Source organism: Sylvia atricapilla, chromosome 19 (genome assembly GCF_009819655.1).
Source record: "Sylvia atricapilla isolate bSylAtr1 chromosome 19, bSylAtr1.pri, whole genome shotgun sequence".
In the NCBI taxonomy this organism is placed as follows: Eukaryota; Metazoa; Chordata; class Aves; order Passeriformes; family Sylviidae; genus Sylvia; species Sylvia atricapilla.
In genome coordinates this window covers 9,564,819-9,582,662 of record NC_089158.1, presented here as the reverse complement: position 1 = coordinate 9,582,662, position 17,844 = coordinate 9,564,819, and the positions used below count along the sequence as shown (strand labels likewise).

General features: G+C 41.6%; 1 protein-coding gene across 1 annotated transcript in view; it reads left to right on the top strand.

The window, feature by feature from the left end:
- TTLL11 (tubulin tyrosine ligase like 11) overlaps positions 1-17,331 on the top strand; it is a 35,595-nt gene extending 18,264 nt beyond the window's left edge. The window contains exons 7-9 of the mRNA XM_066332931.1: positions 12,127-12,336; positions 15,006-15,121; positions 16,985-17,331. Of these exons, the coding sequence (XP_066189028.1) occupies positions 12,127-12,336; positions 15,006-15,121; positions 16,985-17,277 (619 nt within the window). The 3' untranslated portion in view covers positions 17,278-17,331. The remainder of the gene's footprint in view (positions 1-12,126; positions 12,337-15,005; positions 15,122-16,984) is intronic.
- Positions 17,332-17,844: the final 513 nt, after the last annotated feature.

The window sequence follows — 17,844 nt, the reverse complement described above, 5'->3', positions numbered from 1 at the left end:
GCTACTTTATCTTTTCTTGGGTGCTGTTCTCTGTGCATGCCACTGCAGTGCTTTTTTCCATTTGAAACCAGCCTTGAAATTTATTTGTGATGTTCTGATTATTTTTTTTTCCTCCTTCTTTTTAAAATATGTCAGGTACAATTCTCTTCTCTGGGTCCTGTGGCTCTAGCAAATGTCAAATATGATTAACTAATTTCCTGAGCAGGAAGAACCCCAATGTGGTCGCTCTCAGATTTTTGCAAGATCAGCATGCAAACATTGGCTAATGTCACTCTGTTCTGAGAGCACCCTGTAAATATTAATGTCTGTCAGACTGACTTTTGTATTTTATTCTTTTGGTGTTGGGAAGAAATTCAGTCAAAACAAGGTTTTGTAGAACTCGCTACACAAAAGATCTTCCTCTTTTCTTGCACAAAACAAGATGGTTCATTTTTTCCACTGTGTTGATTACACAACTCTTGCTCTTGAAATGATTCCTTCCCATGACAGAGGAAAAAGTGAATAGTTTCTAGGAGGAGAAATGGGATCTGTATTTAATAAAAACACAAATTAATTTCTGGTCATTCTTTCGTCTGTTCCAAAGACATTTTCCAAATCCTAATGCTGTTTTTAATTTCTTGATGTTGAGGAGCAATTCTGTACTTTCTTAAGGAAAGTCAGGAAATCACCTGTTCAGCTGTATTCCATTTATTTTCCGGATATTTTTCTTCAGTTCCATAACCTCCCCTGATGTCAGAGTCAGGTTTAATGGAAAAATGAAAATACACTGTGCAGACATGTCTCGAGAGTATGATTAGCCTAGATTTTGTTGGTGATAAAGTCATTCTTGCCATTTATTACTGTGTTTATCTCACTCCCCGCATTGTAAGGTTATGGCTGTGTGACAGAGGTGCTTGAAGAGGGTCAGAAACTCAGTGCACAGACATGTGGAGAGGCTGGATGGGGGAATGCTGGTGCTGCAGTTATCACTGATCAGAAAATAATGACTGTTCTTCAGGCTGGCTGTAATGTGTCTTGCTTTCCGCTGCTGTGAGCAACTGTATTATGATCCTCAGGGATTCATTACTCAGGGCTGTCAGTGCCTTTTGCATTATGTGGAGTGAGTTCAGTGCCTATCAAAATTAGCATGTAATAAACCCAGCTATGGAGGTATCAGTGTTTGGGTTTCCATTTGCTAATTGACTTTATGGGCTGAGTGCTGGGAGCTTTTGATTGATTCCTGCATCCCTTTACCTGCAAGTCTGCTCAGGTTTGCAGCTATTGAAATGCCTCTCAAGCACCACCCCTTCACTCCAGGCCTGATTTCTGCCTGAGACTGTATAAACTGATAAGTGTGGCTTTCTTGAGATTGATCTTTCTCCTCTGGTTCATTTTGGAGGCTGACACAATTCTTTTCTCCATCAGTCAAAATGACCCAGCGTTCATATTCAGGCTCCTTCTGCCAAAGCCCTTTGGAAGCACATTGAATTAGCCCCTTTCTCTTTCCTGGAGGGTTTTCTGGTTTAGTCCTTCATCAGGCAATCTGCCAGCTCCACTATCAATTCGTGTCTGTTACATTAGCCCAGGCAGCTTTTGATGGGTTAGACATGTGAGGGAGACTTTTAAATGTGATGTTTGTCAATGCTCCTTCAGTTCAGATTACTGAAATGTTAACTTGGTTTTTCTGTACTTGAGAGTATTTATTTCTGCTGCTATTTCTCATCCTGCTCAAGAAGAACTTGCCTCAATGACTCTCTTCAGTTTTGTGAAGCAGATGTGGTATCTTGATCCTTGCTCTCTGTTCTTGCTTGTCCAATTATTTATCTGCTACATCCTTAAGAGCATTTAGCCTTTCTCCTATTGATTAGGACAGGCCCTATTGGAGATTCTATGAACTACAATGTGAGGTGTCCCTCCATAAAAGGAGGGATCTGGTAGTGGTTGACTGACAGAATAGTTCTACATTGGTTTTAAGAGCCATTTATGTTGCATTACAACAACAGAAAATGCAATTCTCAGGGCAGAACATTGGCAAACAATTTGAATGTGCTGTGGCAGAAGTCCCAACACAAAAAAAGATAATTAAATCTCATGATAAATCTTTTAATTTCTAAGTGGCTATAATCCAAAATGTTTTAATTGATTAAAAATGGGTAATAATATTCCTGCTAAAATAGCTAAAACCACATCTCTTGCATAGATACAGATTAATTTATGACTACTGTTATTTTAGCCTTCAAAGTGCTGTTATTCACAGTCCAGTTTTGCAGGCAGGTCTGTGTTTGCTCACACATTGTATTCCAAGCACTCCCATCTTGACTGGACAGGCTGTACTTTAACTTGCACATAAAGAGTGGAGTTAGCCTCATCCTGAATCTGAGTATTGAGGGACAGCTGGAAAGTGCTTACAGTGTACTAAGCAAGTGAGCTGATGACAGGCCCAGCTCATTTGGCAATTTTAATGGACAAGAACTGATATGGGTTGCAGGATTTGAAAAGGTTTCGTTTTCAGCACTGTGGAATTAATTGGGCCAACCCCGTGGTGTGCTTTGGCAGTAATTGGTGTGTGCAGTGCCCCCAGCTCTGGGGTGAGCCCAGCTCTGGGTCTGTGCTATCAGCTTGGGAGTGGAGACTACTTTGGCCAATTAGACTTGAATCACAGTGTTTTGAGATGCAGCTAATCTAATTAGTTTTTTATTGATGTCTCTTTTCTTTCTTTTTTTTCCCTCTCATGAGCAGTAGAGGAAGGAATGGAGATAAACAGAGGAATGTGACCTGTCACCATAAAACCTGAACTTTCCAAACATTTGAATGCATCAAAACATGCTGTAGCAATTACATCTCTTAGATATTCACACCATATTATATTTTAAGTTGATCATTAAGAAAGGGTTTGGGGTTTTTTTTGGCTTTTCCTGTCTTACAATGATTTTTACATAAAAAGAAAGCCTTTGTGATAAAATACAGAGCAGAGGAAAAAATATGCAGCTTTCCTCTAGTTTTTGTAGTGCAGCCACAAGAGGTGCTGTAATCTCCAAGGTTTGCCCAAAAAGAAGGGAGGTCAGGAATAAAGGGGTGGCTGCTTCATCTCTTTCCACATGGCATCAAAATGGACACGGAGGCAGCAGGTCTGAATACATCTGTGGGTTCAGTTATTTGATCAGAGATCGTCAGTGAGTTTTGATGGTAGGAGAACCTGGTTCCAGGCAGGTTTAGATGCAGTTTGTGTCCCTCAGCACTGTCCCAGCAGCTCTGACTGGAGCCAGAGGAGCAGCTGATGGCTCAGTTCTGCTGTCTGAGCCTCCTTTCCAAACTGCCACGTGCATCTTGGAGCTGTCTGCTCCTGCTTGGGCTGAATTCTAACAAAGTGAGCTGCTTTGTGCTGCTTTGCTTGGTTTTTTAAACCATCAAGTCAGCAGGACTTCAAAGCATCCCTGGGAGCTGTGTTGCATGCAGATGTTTGCTGTATCCAGGCGTTGCTGATGGGAAGCTTCAGCTGAAACCAGTGAAAATTCAGGTTAAATGTGGTCAGAAATGTGCTCGACTTACATTGGGTAGGATATAAAACAATAGCAATTCTGACCTTTTTCATCAAGCACTGAAGTGTTTGGTGGAGTCAGCCTTCTGCTGGAAGGGACCTTAAAGATCCTCTCATTCCACCCCCTATAATTTCCTCTTTAGTTTTCACTTCAAGAAAGCTGTTGTAGTTAGAAGTTAAAACCACTTTTTCCCCCTGCCCTAAAGTTAAAGGCAACATCTTTGTGTGTCTTCCCTGTCCAGGGGGTTCAGTGAATTTCTGTGTTCACACAGGGAAGGGCATTAATAAAGGTTTGAGTACAAAGTGTTTTTTTCCTGACACTTCAATATGTTAATCATTTGAGCTGAGTTTCTGCTATCAGCAAAATCATCTTCACCTCCAGGTAGCCTTTAGCTTGCTCACATAATCCAGTTTTCTTACTGCAGGAGCAGTGATTCAGCTGCACTCTTGACTGTAGAGTTTTTTTCCTGGCTTTTGTATATGCACAATTCCCATTACTAATCTGCAGTTAAATGCTTCTTGAATGAATGTTGATTTTCAGAATATTAGCTTAATTGCCTTGTCTAAAATGAGGGATGTATGTGTATTTAATTTGACATTTTTCCCTTTCACCTTCTTGAGTGTTTGTGCTGCACAGAAGCAGCTCTGCCTTTAAATCAATTTTCTCAGTTGCTCTGTAATGTAAACTCCAATAACTTGTAATTTTCTGTAATCTCTTTTATACTGAATTGCTTCAGTTTCATAGCATAGGTTTTCACAGCATAAATGTACAGGTATAATAATACTGCAAACAGAAATTGTAGTTACACAGTGTGTATTTATGTCTCTATGTACACCAGGGCTATGTGTATATGGGATAAAAATGTCTTATTTCTTACCTGGTTCCTTGACATCTTTACAATCTCTGAGTTATGTGTAACTAAAACTACAACCAGCTGAGATAATTTTTGCATAAAATATCTGGGGGGAGCCTTGAATGCTTTGTCTTGGTCTCCAGTTCCATCTTCCAGCTCCTCATGTGGCTCCTGAGTCGTGGTGTGTATTTTGTGTTCTCTCAGGAATGGCACAGCCCAGGAACAAATCGATCTCAAAAAATCAGATTTCATGCAGCCTGGAAGATGTTAGAACCAATTGATGAGCCAAGGGCAGGCTGAGGTGCATCACCTCAGTCAAGGAAAGGAACAAATCACTCCTTGGAGTGGGGCTCCTGGGCCACATCACACACTTGGAACAGATAACAGTGAAATGGAATAAATGAATGTGCGCACACGGATTATATCCCTGAGCACCAGTTCAAAGTTCATACTTGTAAGAATTAGAATTTAAAATAACATGGATATAAATGACAGCTGGAAATAGCTATTTTTTTTTTCTTCGACAGTACTGTGATTTCTTGGGACAAAGTTGAAAATTTTATCTTTTCCTGGCAAGATGTTTACATTTCAAGACCTTTTTTCCTGTTATAATTATGTGATAAATGCAAACATTTGTTTTTTTGCTAATATTTGGTTTTAAATATTGGAATGAGAAGTGAAGGAAAAATGGAGATTATTTCACAGGGTTTTTTTTTTTTTTTTTTTTGCAGGATGTTTATTATTTCACAGGGATTTTTTTTCAGGAAGTTTATTATTCTCATTAGCTCCAGGCCATCAGAATGTTATGTGTCTCAGGAACTGCACATAATGAGTGAATTTGGATCACAAACATCTTTGAGAACTGTTTGCTTATTGCCCTGTTCATACTCAAATAAAAGTGAGGGAGTGCAAGGCAGGTTTTTAAGGGACAGCAATATTAAGTGCTTGGATTTTGGTTTGACTTAAGCAGAGGCATTGAGAAGAAAAATAACATTTTCCCTCTTACAGATATCCTTCAGGTGTCAGTTCTGCAGAATCCTGGTTTTATTACATCAATCACAAGCAGCTTAAGGCTTCCAAAAACATAGTCACAGACAGATGTTGGGCCTGTCTGGGGATTAGAAATATCCTCTTCCATTAAGTATAAATTAACTTAATCACCAGGTATGAAAGATAAGCAGCATAAACATCATTCCCTGAAGCTTTCATTAAAATTAAAATTCTATTTAAAACTAGGCTCGTACTTTCTATGACTTGATCCCCCTTCAAAGAGATTATATCTGCTGTAAATTTTTACAGTGACAGAGTGACAGAAATTAATGTATTGGGGGCAGTGATGTTCTCTATAATTTAACTTCTGCTGCAAGTCATCTTTCAGCAAGAGAGTTGATTGGCTTATTTTGGAGTAATAATTGGTCTCTAGTCTCTGAAACACTGAGAAAGCAATAAAACTGCCTAGCACCCAGTGGCCACCAAATGAAAGCATGAAACCACATGACTTAATAGCAGTGTAATCATCAGGAGTGTTATTTTGTGTATGAGAATTCACCTGCTTTAATAGGAGGATTAGGGCTGATAAAATGGAATTGCACTGCTGCTTTCTGCTCCCTTGGATGACAGGGTAAAGCTCCTTTTCTGTCCCAGCAAAAGCACAATTGCTTTCTAAGAATAATTTCCACATGGGAAGAAATATCTTGTTTTTGTTTTTGTTTTTTTTCTGTTCTACTCTAAAACACTTGGTGGTCTAATTTCAGTGTGTTCCCAGGCTTTACAGCTGGTTTGCCTTTGCACTATCCTGCATTATTATTATTTTTCAGGCACACTTTTCTCGAGAAACAAAAGAAACTCTGGAGAAATAATGAGGCACATAAGTACCTTGAAAGCAAATAGTGAACACAAATAAATCTACTAGGAATAATAACAGCTGCCTCCACAGAAAATAAAGTATTTGGGACTATATTTAATGATCTTTGTTCTGTAATAATTTTTTTGCTACAGTGGAACAAAGTCTTTGGGTGCAGGATTTGCATTGCTTATCCATTATTTCATTACAGTAATGCCATATTTTCTGCTGCACTCACAGCTGGCAGGTAATAACATAAGCATTCACTGCTCAAGGATACATTAAGAGTAATAAATCTGTAGTGAATGCAGAATGATACCACCATTATTCTTAAGAGGGGAAAGTTGGAAGTAAAGAATCTCAGTTAATAATTAGGAAGTAGCTGGGTTTTTTCAGCACCTGAGACTCCTCAGATGCATTTCTCCTTTAATTATTTAAACTATGAATTAGGGTGGGCTACAGAACTCAAACCAGAGCTCCAGACTTCTCTGCATATGAAATGAAAATGTCAGTAACGTTCTCATCCATGGCTTTGTGTCCCTGGTGTGGAGCAGAGCAGGATCCGTGCCAAGTTTCTACATCTTGGAAACACTCATTAACGCCGCGTGAAGGCAGCAAAACTTTCCAGTCTTCTGTTTTCTGCCAAAAGCGATTTAATCTTTAATGAGAAGTGTTTATTTTTATAATAAATCCATCAATCTGAAGAGGCAGTGAACCATCCTTCTCAGAAAAGGGGACTGATGGCTGTGGCAAACAAAAAGCACTCCAGGGACAGGAACAGAGAGCTCGGAACGGGCGGATGCTGCGGGTGAGAGCTGCTGTGATGGCTGCTGACAGGCTGCAGCAGCTTGGGCTTCACTTTTCCAACAGTCTAAGAAATTATTTTGGTTTTCTTGAGCTTAATAGCAAAGCCACGGAGCACATTTTGCCCGTGGATTCACCCAGAATGTGAATCCAGCTCTCTGGAACAAGCAGTGCCCTCCATGTGTTTGAGCCTTCCGCAGGGACACCGTGGCAGGGCTGGAAGCTGCAGGTGAAGTTTAAAGTCTAAACGAGGTGATTTACCCAATTTATTTCTTTAACTGAGATACAGGGGTTTTTTACCTTTCAGAGACAGATGGAAATTCTGCTTCCAGCATTTTCTGCTTCCCAGAGACAGGGCAGCTGCTGTGTTTTCAAAATGTATTTGGTGTGATCAGAAGTTTGTTGTCTGCCAACACTGTGGTGATTATCAATCCTTATGTTTAATCTGGTTGATTCTGCTCTTTGAAATATAGACTTTACTGGGGTTGCCTGCCTCAAAGCATTCTCCACAGTGTTGAATAAACTCTGTGTAGGAGCCATAATATTTCTAACATAATGTAAAAAGTCTCTTATTCTGTGGGTTTAACATTCTTTTAATACTTCTATCTTTGTCCAACTATATTATTATTTTGAAACTTGGAAATTCTTGTGCTATTGATGTTTTTTTTTACTTTGCCAGAGGGTGGAGAGGGGATGAATATTCATTTTCTTCAAATGACACTCAGGAGTGGCCAGAACAAAACAAAAGCTGATTACTCACACAACATGCAGAGAAACCATGAAACTGCTTGCTATGACATCCTGGGAGTGCTGGAAGTCTCTGTGATAATAAAAGTAATGGGATTAGTTCATAAAAGCAAATTCATGAATGGTTGATAATGCAGAGACACTGCTCTGGCTTGGCCTTAGTTTCCTAAATGATTTATTTCTGTGAATGAGCACACAAACCTATTTCCTTCCTACACACTCCAGGTACAAACACTTACCTGTTCTTTGGGAGGTGCATATTCTGTGGTGATAAATGGGTGGGTAGATAGATTTGTCGTGCAAAATATTCTCTGCTTTTAACTATGTTAACATAGTCCTTGCTTGGAGAATAGAGGCTCAGCTGAGGGAATAATTATAGCTTCGGAATCCAGAACATAGTATTTTCTTTTATTAGGTAAGCAGTTGTAAGCTGATACTGAAATTGCTTAATTTATACTTCTAGCAATGCCCTAAATGTAAAATACACCAAGTAAGCATTCTTAGAAATATTAATATTGTGATTCTTACCCCGTTTTACTCTGAATTTGACAGCTAAATTTTATATACAAGTGTACAAAATGCTGCAAATTTTGAAGCCTTTAATTAGTAGTTGCAAATTTGTTTGTCCCTTAGCAACTTGTATTTGCATAAAGATTATGGCTGGTCAGAAAGAAAGGAATAAAACATAGATGGAAGAAACATTAATAAATTAGTAATCATGTATAAAAGATAAGTAGTCTTGGATGTCATTTCCATAAGCTTTATTAAAATTTAAATTTTTTTTAGAGCTGCACCACAGTTGATCATTTCTAAAGAGTGATCTTTCATAAGCTGCAGAATTAGAGAAACTAATGTATTGAGGTCAGACATTAGTATGTAAATGAAGCTTTGCTTTTTTTCTGTGTGGCAACAGAAGCATTACCTTATATTTGACCTTTCATTCATTTGCCTGACTCAGCTGTGTCAGTCAAAACAATTAATTCTAACGAGCAGCTTTAAAGAGTGGGGCTCAGCTTTCTTCTCCTCCCCTGGCCTGGAGGAAATCCCGTGGGAGAGGAGCTGATGGAGGGAACGTGGGCAGGGTTCTCTGGAGATGTGGAGCTGCTGCTCCCTTCCCCACAGCCCCAGTGCTGAGCCCATGAGGTTTTCAGGGCCAAACCCTGGCACAGGGTGCCCAGAGCAGCTGTGGCTGCCCCATCCCTGGAGGAGTTCCAGGTTGGACAGGGCTGGGAGCAGCCTGGGATAGTGGGAGGTGTCCCTGCCCATGGATGGACCTGGATGGGCTTTAAGGTTCCTTCCCACCCAAACCATTCCATGATTCTGTGACAGGTGAGATGACAAAAATGCGTGCTTTTGTATTTTCCAGTTGACTGCTGAGCTTAAAGGTAGACACAGTGAAAACCCCCTTGCATTTTCACTGCTGCTGGACTTGGAGCTGTATTTCTGCCCTTTGTAGCTCCTTCCTCCTGCACTCTTGACATCATCTCTCCTTCTCTCTGCTGCTGCTTTTCCTCTTATTTCTTTCCTTCTGCTCTGCTCTGAGGAAGTTGCTGATCCTGATCTTTGACCCCTGGGGAGTTCAGCCCCTCACAATGTGGCACTGGCAGATGGCAGCCAAACGCCAGAGAACACGAAATGGGGCATTGCAAAGGAGTGCAGTTTGTCTGAGTGCTGAGGCAAAAAAAAATGGGCTGTGCACCTTTTCCTTGGAAAATATGCAATCGCAGTAAAATTCTGTATTAATAGGCACTGCACTTGGCTGTATGGACCTACCCAGGCAATTTGTTTTAATTAACCATGTTGAGACCACACCGAGGTGGGGGGCACACAGGTGTGTGAATAATCCAGAAAATAAACTTTTATTGAGGTAGTGTCTGTGGTAGCAGTGGAGAATTGTAACCTGAATATAACCAGTGTAAGTCAGGGAAGGTGAGTGTGCAGAATAGGCAGGTCTGTGGATCAATTCACAGTGCAGACACAGGCAAGACCCTTGTGCAGGTTTGCTTTGGAAAGTCTGAGTTTTATTAAAAGTGCAAAATAGATCTTTCGCTGCAATTCAGATTGGATGATCATATTAATTGGGCTCTAGTGTTTTAAAAAAGGAAAAGTAAGGAAATCTTGTGTGTGGGAGCTAAAGAATGAAAACAAATCATTAAACTTTATTAAAGTCCTAACCTGCAAAAGCAAACTAAAGTATGTGCCCTTTTTTTCTTTTTTACCAAATGGAAGTACAACATTTGGCAATAAAGACTAAATTAAGCTTTCTTGTTCTGATTTAAATATTTTACAGACTTTTCCAGTGTGTAAGTGGAAAGGAACGAGACGTGCAGTAGCATACAAAAACCCGCTGGTTTTAATTGTAAAATACTTTTTTAATAAGAAGTTTGGGTTTAAGAGCTCTCTCAGTAAAAGTTTAAAAGGGGATGCTGGTTCTGAGTTTTATCCATGACCTCAAAGACAGCTGTAAGCTTTTCTCTGTATAAAGGAGGGGAAGTGGGAAATTCTAGGTGGTAGTTTAAGATCTTCTGCTTTATTGCATCCGAGAGTTTTTTTTCTTTGACCAAAATACAAATTTTTTTAATGACCCTAAACCAAACCAGAGATACTTTAATAATTTGTGTCCATTCCCCCTCAGGGAAGGAGACAGAGTCTTCTGTGGCTCCCAGCAGCTCTGATGTGTCCAGAGCAGTGGTTCTGGTTTGGGTGTTCTCTCTGTGACATTTCTTATCGCTGTGGAGGATAGAGGTTGAAAAATGAAGGGCTAGAAAAAAAAACCTCTTGAAGTACTTCATCAGAAATTCCAGGGAGTGCTGTTCAGCAGGGAGGAGGTGTGGTTTGTGAGGGAGCTGCAGGTTTGCAGAGGAGGAGATGTTCCTGAGCCATTTTGGGGAGTTGGGTGGATGGACAAAGCTCCAGCCTCACTCCAAGAGCACTGGGCCAGAATTCTGGGCTCTGGAGCTGATCCCTTCAATAGTCTCTTTAGGGTTTGCTATAAAAAATGAAATATCCTCAATTCTGCTCCTGCCTTTTAAAGTAAAGCTTTATATTTTTTTAACTAAAAACATTAATGATGAATGAATAATGTACAATCCAAAACACTGTTGAATTTAGAATGAGAAAGGGTTTGGAGCTTCCAGGCATCATTAAAATGAGAGTTGTGTTACAAACAGCACAACCTCCTCTCTACTGAGTACAAGGTTTCACATTTGGTCAAGGTCTGGTTCAACTGGCTGAAGATTTGAATTTTTAAATTCATGAGCAGACCTTTTAAGATTAAAAATAGAAGCCTGTGTGCTTGTTTCTTGGCTGTACCTACTCTTGCTCTTTTGGCAGGTGTTCAACAGCAGTGACACCACCATCCCATCTTCCATGAGAAGGAACAAAACTAATAACTAAGCTTTACTTAACTAATGACAAAAATGACATTATTTTTTCTATTTTGCTACCCTGCAGCAAAAAGGAACATTATCAAAGCACTACCTAAGGTTGTTATTTATTTTTAAAGACAAACAGTGATCACATTTATAGACATTCAACCTCGGTGAATGTAAGTGTGGATACAAAAGAATATAATTGCTTTAACATTTTGCAGGAATAGTCTTAGAAGGCCAGGTGCTTTGTAAACTGCAGCATGACAGTGATGCTGTTGTACACTATGACACAAAGACTTTGATTTTAGAAGGTTGAAAATGATTCTCTTATTCTTGGGATTTTATTCTGGTCTCCCCTTTTATACTATTTTACACAGACCAATTCGATTGGTGACAAGAAGACAAACTTCTTCAGTCATATTGGTCAGACATCAAGAAGTCCTTCCTAGAAAAAAAAAAAGTAAACTATTTTGCCTTTACAAAAATATGTCTCTTATTTACAAAAATTACCCTGGGAAAGGAATTTCAGAAACCAAAACATGTCAAACTTGTTGCAGTACATGGGATACATAATAGAATAGGTAGGTAGCAGAAAGTTAGGTAGAAAAGCTTTATTTTATTTTTGATTTTATTTATATACGCTTTTTACCGAAGGCAAAAGATTGGCTACCTCTTCGACCTCGTAGGTGAACATTACTATCAATTATAACACTCCTCCCAGAGGAGAAACATGTAAAAAAATAGATAATTTTAAATATATACATAGTTTACATGAAGCGGCGGGAGAATTTCTACTACAAAAACACAAATGCTCAGAAGGGAAGAAAACTTAGGGCCAACCAGAACGACGTGAGGGTGCCACCACAACTGCAGAGGCTTGGTGTCCACGAGCATCCTGCTGTGTGGGAGGTGTCCCCATGGCAGGGGCTGGCTGGGGCGAGCTCTGAGCTCTTCCCCAGGCTGACCCCCGTGTTCCGTGCTGTGCTGCAGGTGCCAGAGTTTGGAGCAGGCTCCGGAAGGCAGCGAGGAGCTGCCAGAGGCTGCCCTGCCCTCGCTGTGCCTCAAGCAGGTGTTCCCCAAGTACGCCAAGCAGTTCAGCTACCTGCGCCTGGTGGACAGGGTGGCCGCGCTCTTCATCCGCTTCCTCGGCGTCAAAGGCACCACCAAGCTGGGCCCGACGGGGTTCCGCACCTTTATAAGGTCAGTGAGGGGAAAGCTGCTCAGGGAGGGTTTCCTCACCCGAGGTTTAGGTGGTTTAAAGTCCTCGGCTCTCTAAAAGCCCCGTGTTGCGTTGGTATAAAAAAGCGGAGTTTTCAAGGTTCTGTTTTCAGGTTTCTCGTGGTGTTTATTATTTGGTATCTCAGAATTTTCTCTGCTCCCAGCCGAGGTCTGGACAGCAGCTGGGACACGAGGGGACTGCCCACGATGGGATGTTCCCTAACATTTATACAGATAACTATGGGTGGGTTATTTACTATTTTGTACCAATGCCCAGTGCCCACACTTAAAGTGTCATTTCTACTTTGACCCAATCCACTCAACTACTTTGTGCCATCACCACCCCAAAAGATGGAGGACGAGGAAGAAGAAGTACATGAGGTACCACCCGAATTCCACCATCTTGTCCCCATTTACCTCTATTCTATAAACCCTAAAACAACTGAATTTTATATCTTTGACTGTGCTAAACTCCTGTTTTCACATCCTGGTGGTTTGCAATTTCTCTCTCTGTGTTGGAGGCTTCTCCCATGGACTAAAATCAAACCCGGTGTTTTCCTGGGCTCTGTGCCAAGGTCTCTGACCCCCTGGACTGGCTCTACACCCCCCTGTCCAGGGCTCAAATTCCCTTCCTCGGGTCCCAGGCCATCCAAGGGGATGTCCTGGACTCCAACGAAGCTGGCCCTGGCAGTGGTGCACCTCAGCCAGCAGGCTTTGTAGTGCCTTCCAACGTGGAGCCAGTTGTGTTACAGAATAGATTTATTTTCATCATCCCAAGCTCCTGAAATGCCTGACCTGTGAGGCTCTGTCTGGGAGGAAGTCAGGTCTTTATTTGACAGCAGATCAGCGATACTTTGGCAGATACAATTTGCCGTGTTCCTCGACATGTCACGTTCCCAGGAAACGGTAGAAATATCATTGGGAGGAAGTGACAACTGAAATTGGGTCACTTGATGTGATTCTGTCAGCTGTGGGGGCACCACTGGCCGCCCCAGGCTGCAGGGAGGATTCCCAAATGCCAGTTCCTGATGCACCATGCAGGGAGGATTTGCATTGTGAAATTGCACCTTGCAATGTCAAGGAACCCAATTTATTTTTTCCACACACTTTTTATTTAGGAGGGGTTTTTTTCATTGTTTTTTATGGCTATATCTGTTCTAGTCATGGTACAAATACCTCATTTTCTGTCTTTCATTGACTATGACAAAAGAAATGAGCAGCAGCAGCAGATGTATTCTTAAAACACATCCTGTCTCTATGCAGATGCATTTAGCATTAAGGAATGAATATAAAACAATTTGGTTTATACAAATTATGATATATAGAAAATGTCTGAAGGCATCTGCTCTATCCACAGACCAGCACAGGATTGCATCCAGTTCTGTATTTTTTGTACTTTAATCCAGCCTTATTTTGGCACTTGTCAGAGGAACACAGAAAAAATGCCAACATTTTCTTTTAAGAATAGTCAGATAAATTTCCATATCTCAATGAAATAGCATTTGCAGTTTCTTAATGCATGTTAAATGAAACTTTTTAATACTGGCAGCTATTTTTGTTTATTTTCTCCCAGAGCACCTATACCAGCTCTAAGGCCCTTTCTTGAAGAGTTGTCATGCTGTTCATTTTACAGAAGGAAGGTCAGGTTTCTGTGTGTTGTATCACTTTTCAGGAATAAAATGGTACACGAATGGGATCTGTGTGCTGGCAAGTGCTTGCAAAGACTGTCCACCCAAATTCTGGCTCACCAAAACTTGTTCTCATTTCATATTTTCTTCATTCTAAAAAAGTAGCTAAAAGGAAAGCACTGACTGTGTCTCTAGTCCTTCCTTGGATGCTGCCTGGGAATTTTTGGGCTATCTAGGCAAGGCATTACTTTATTTTAAGGGAGCTCTGATGAGGTTACCAAAGAGTGAGATTTGCTTCAATTATCCGAGTTTGGGGTGGGTTTTTGGGGGGTTTTTTTGTTTCTTTTCTGGCAAGAACTTTTGGCCAGCTCTTTGGCACGTGCAGCAGTGGCAGCCAGGCTGCCAGACATCTGGAAATCCTGGACCCAGGGTCTGTTCCCATCCATGATCAACTCTGCACCTCACAAAGTCCCAGTTCCACATCCCCACAGCCCCAAGCTGCATCCAGAGCTGCTTCCCATGCACTGCTCAGCACCACGGGGGCAAATCCTGTTGGTGTTCAGGCATGGAGCAGCAAGGCTGTGCCTGAAAAGCTTCCTCCAGCCCTCTCCAAACAGGATCAGTCAGACAAATAAAAGGGTATTTCTCTGTGCAAACTCTGCCTCGTGCAGATAGTCCGTGCAGATTTGTGGTGGCTTTTGCAGTGTACCAATTAATTCCATTCTCTTACAGCCTCAGAGTACTGGCAATACCCTGGGAGAAAGCTCTGTGTAACAGTCAGGTCGTATTTTTAATTGAAATATTCCGGGTTTGGGCCTGTTCCATTCAGATAGGAGCACTTAATGAATGCTGGTTTGTTTGCTCTCTGCTGTGTGTGTTTTATTAGACTGAGCACGTCACAGTGGGTCTGTACACATGATATGGGTAAATTTTTCTCCTGCAAGTTGCTCTTGTAGGATTTTTCTTAACTTGGGAGTTTGGATGTAACGAGAAACTCTTCTTTATTTTGTTTCTTTTTAACAGAAACTGCAAACTGAGTAACAGCAATTTTTCAATGGCTGCTGTGGATATCCTATATATTGATATCACAAGGAGGTGGAACAGCATGGGCATTGACCACAAGGAATCAGGTAACCCAGGTTTGTATTCAGAAACTATGAAATCTGACTTTTGGGGTTATTTTTTTTTCAATTTTACTTGCTCAGGTACACCTCAAACATTTGATAGAAATGGGAAGAAGCCATGTACACCTGAGGCATGCACACACACAACCAATTCTCCTGGTTGGGGCTGAGGCAGTTACCCTTCAGGGTAGTATTACTTTAGGTACATGAGGGTCACCTCAGTTTCACAGCTCTATAAAATTTGAGTGTTTGCATTTAACATTTCAGGCTGGGTATAAATCACTTACGTTGGTTGGCTGGTAGAATTTCACCACGAAAAATAACAGACATGCAACTGAATCTTCAGGCTTTCAAAAACAAAGAGATTTGTGTATGGTGTCAACGACCCAGATGCTTTTTAGGTGTTAAAACACAAACTATCCACCTGTTTCTGTTGGCTGTATGTTTGGCCCACTCCCAGCTGTAACCACGACAAGCAAGATCCTGTTGTTCTAAACCAGCTTCTAACTTTTTTCATAATATTCTTCACATGAGTGTTACTTCTGGGGAAAAAGTGTGTCTGTGCTGCCAGAGGTGCTTTCCCTGCCTGCAGCTCACTGTGACTGATAAAATAATTTACTGAGCTGGCAGCTGCTGCTTTCAGATAACTCAACAATTCCTTTGCAAGCTGTTTTACAGCCAAGATCGTAAACGACCCCAGCTGCAGCCTTGGTTGAGAGAAATTATACTTCAGAATGTAATTGTCATATTTTGAAAAGGTGCCTTTCCTACAGCATCAATACGCCAACACAGTTAAAAACCCCAAACCTTTCAATACCTCATCCTAAAATAATCTTCTTAAGTGTATGTTCAAACTGGGAGAGCTTGTGACATTCTGCACAACCAATTGGGGCCTGGCTTCTTAATTAAGAATTTGAGTAGGTATTACTTTAAGGTTTTAAATACAATAATTAGTGTTAATACTCAGCTCCTCTTCCCTTTGGCTCTGGTAATGTGCTGTTAGTGAGATGTGATGGAGCAGCAGCTGAAGAGTCCCCTGCAGCATGGGGCTTCTGTGTGGGAAGGGCCAGAGCAGTTGTATTACAGCAGAGATGTTTTTTGGCACTGCACTCTTCAGCTGTTTGTTTTTTTGTTCAGTTGAAACAACTCTTGTGGAGTTGCTGGGTATGACTGAAAAAATGGCCTCTTCACCTTCAAAAGGGTTTGTACCTGGTACAGGCTGTGCAGGAGGGAAATAGTGCTGCAGATGAACTCACATCTTGCTAAGGTGATACCTGGTAATGGGGTTACCTTCATACTGCTACAGACTGAAATAACACACGGGTGTGAACTTCTGGGTCAGATCCATCTCTGAAAATATGGAGTTGAAAAGATTCCACTCAGCTGCTGACATAAATTTGGTTTTCTCTCCAGCTGGATTGTTTTCCTTGACGCTCAGTATGTTACTGTGTGTCTCATTTGGTTTCGACTTAATAATTTTGGCGGCAGAAATCAAGGCTAATACTACATCAATTTAATGGTGTGATATCCTAAAATGTGTTCTTGCTGTACCACTTTGGATTCCAGGCTGAGGTCTGCAAAGGCAGAAGCTGCTTCAGTGCTAGAGAATGTCACCCATCTGTAACCCAGCCTGGGCTTACCCTGCCCTGAAACACCCAACGAGTGTGACACAAATAAAACCTTGGCTTTTGGTCTCTGAAGGACAGACCATTTCTTAGCTTTCTGAGCATTCCAGATGGCTGCCATTTAAACGAAAAGATGGGAACTAGCACCATTGTGTTCACACCCATCACACACAGACTTGGATATAGTATCATCCCTAAGGAATGCAGGCCGCTAGAAATGCCGCACTCCCCATCTCTCACCTTTTCCTTGCAGGAATGTGTCTGCAAGCCTTTGTGGAAGCTTTCTTCTGCCTGGCCCAGAAGAAATACAAGTCGCTGCCTCTGCACGACCAGGTGGCGTCGCTGATCGAGCTGTGCGAGTGTCGCCTGGCCGCGCTGCGAGGCAAACGCCTGGTGTGGGGCTGCGGGCTCAGCCAGCGCCACAGGACCCTGGCGGCCTCGGGCACTGCCCCCGGCCCCGCTCAGCCCCACGGCCACCAAGTGTTCCGCCTGCAGAAATCATCGCAGCTGCGGGCGCTCATGTGCCGGGACAGAGCTGGGAGTTAGCCATTCCCCAGCCAGGTGCGTGTGTCGCTGGAGGGGAGAGAGAGGTGCTCTTTATTTCAGCTGGATTTGTTTGTGCTTTTCAAAAAAAAGTCTACTGCAACCTCCCGGTTTCAAATAATGACCCTGGCGGTGGTTGTTTCTTCACCTCTCTGTGGGATTTACAGTGGCAAACTGCATTCATCCTGAGTGTGGGGAAGAGAAGGACCAAACCACAGGGCAGGATAACCAGCATCGTGGGATTGGCTGCACTGACTGAGGCACACTGGTGTCAAAGGAATTACATTGCTTGGTGTGCACATGTCGCAGAAACCAGGGAAGGAACTGCAGTCACAAATACCAGTCTGGAAAACTGAAATCTGGAATTATATTTGTGGTCAGACTTTGGGGCCTTGACTCTCTTCTTTCCATGGCTTGGACTGTACCTGTTGGAATCAATACAGATTTGGTCAATGTCTATGTACTTATTTTTTAAAATCAGTCTTAAAACACTGAAATAATATTTTGGCTTCTACTTCTTTGTACAAGTCTTTGCCATGACAAGTACTGTTAGTTTTTTAAAGAAGGACT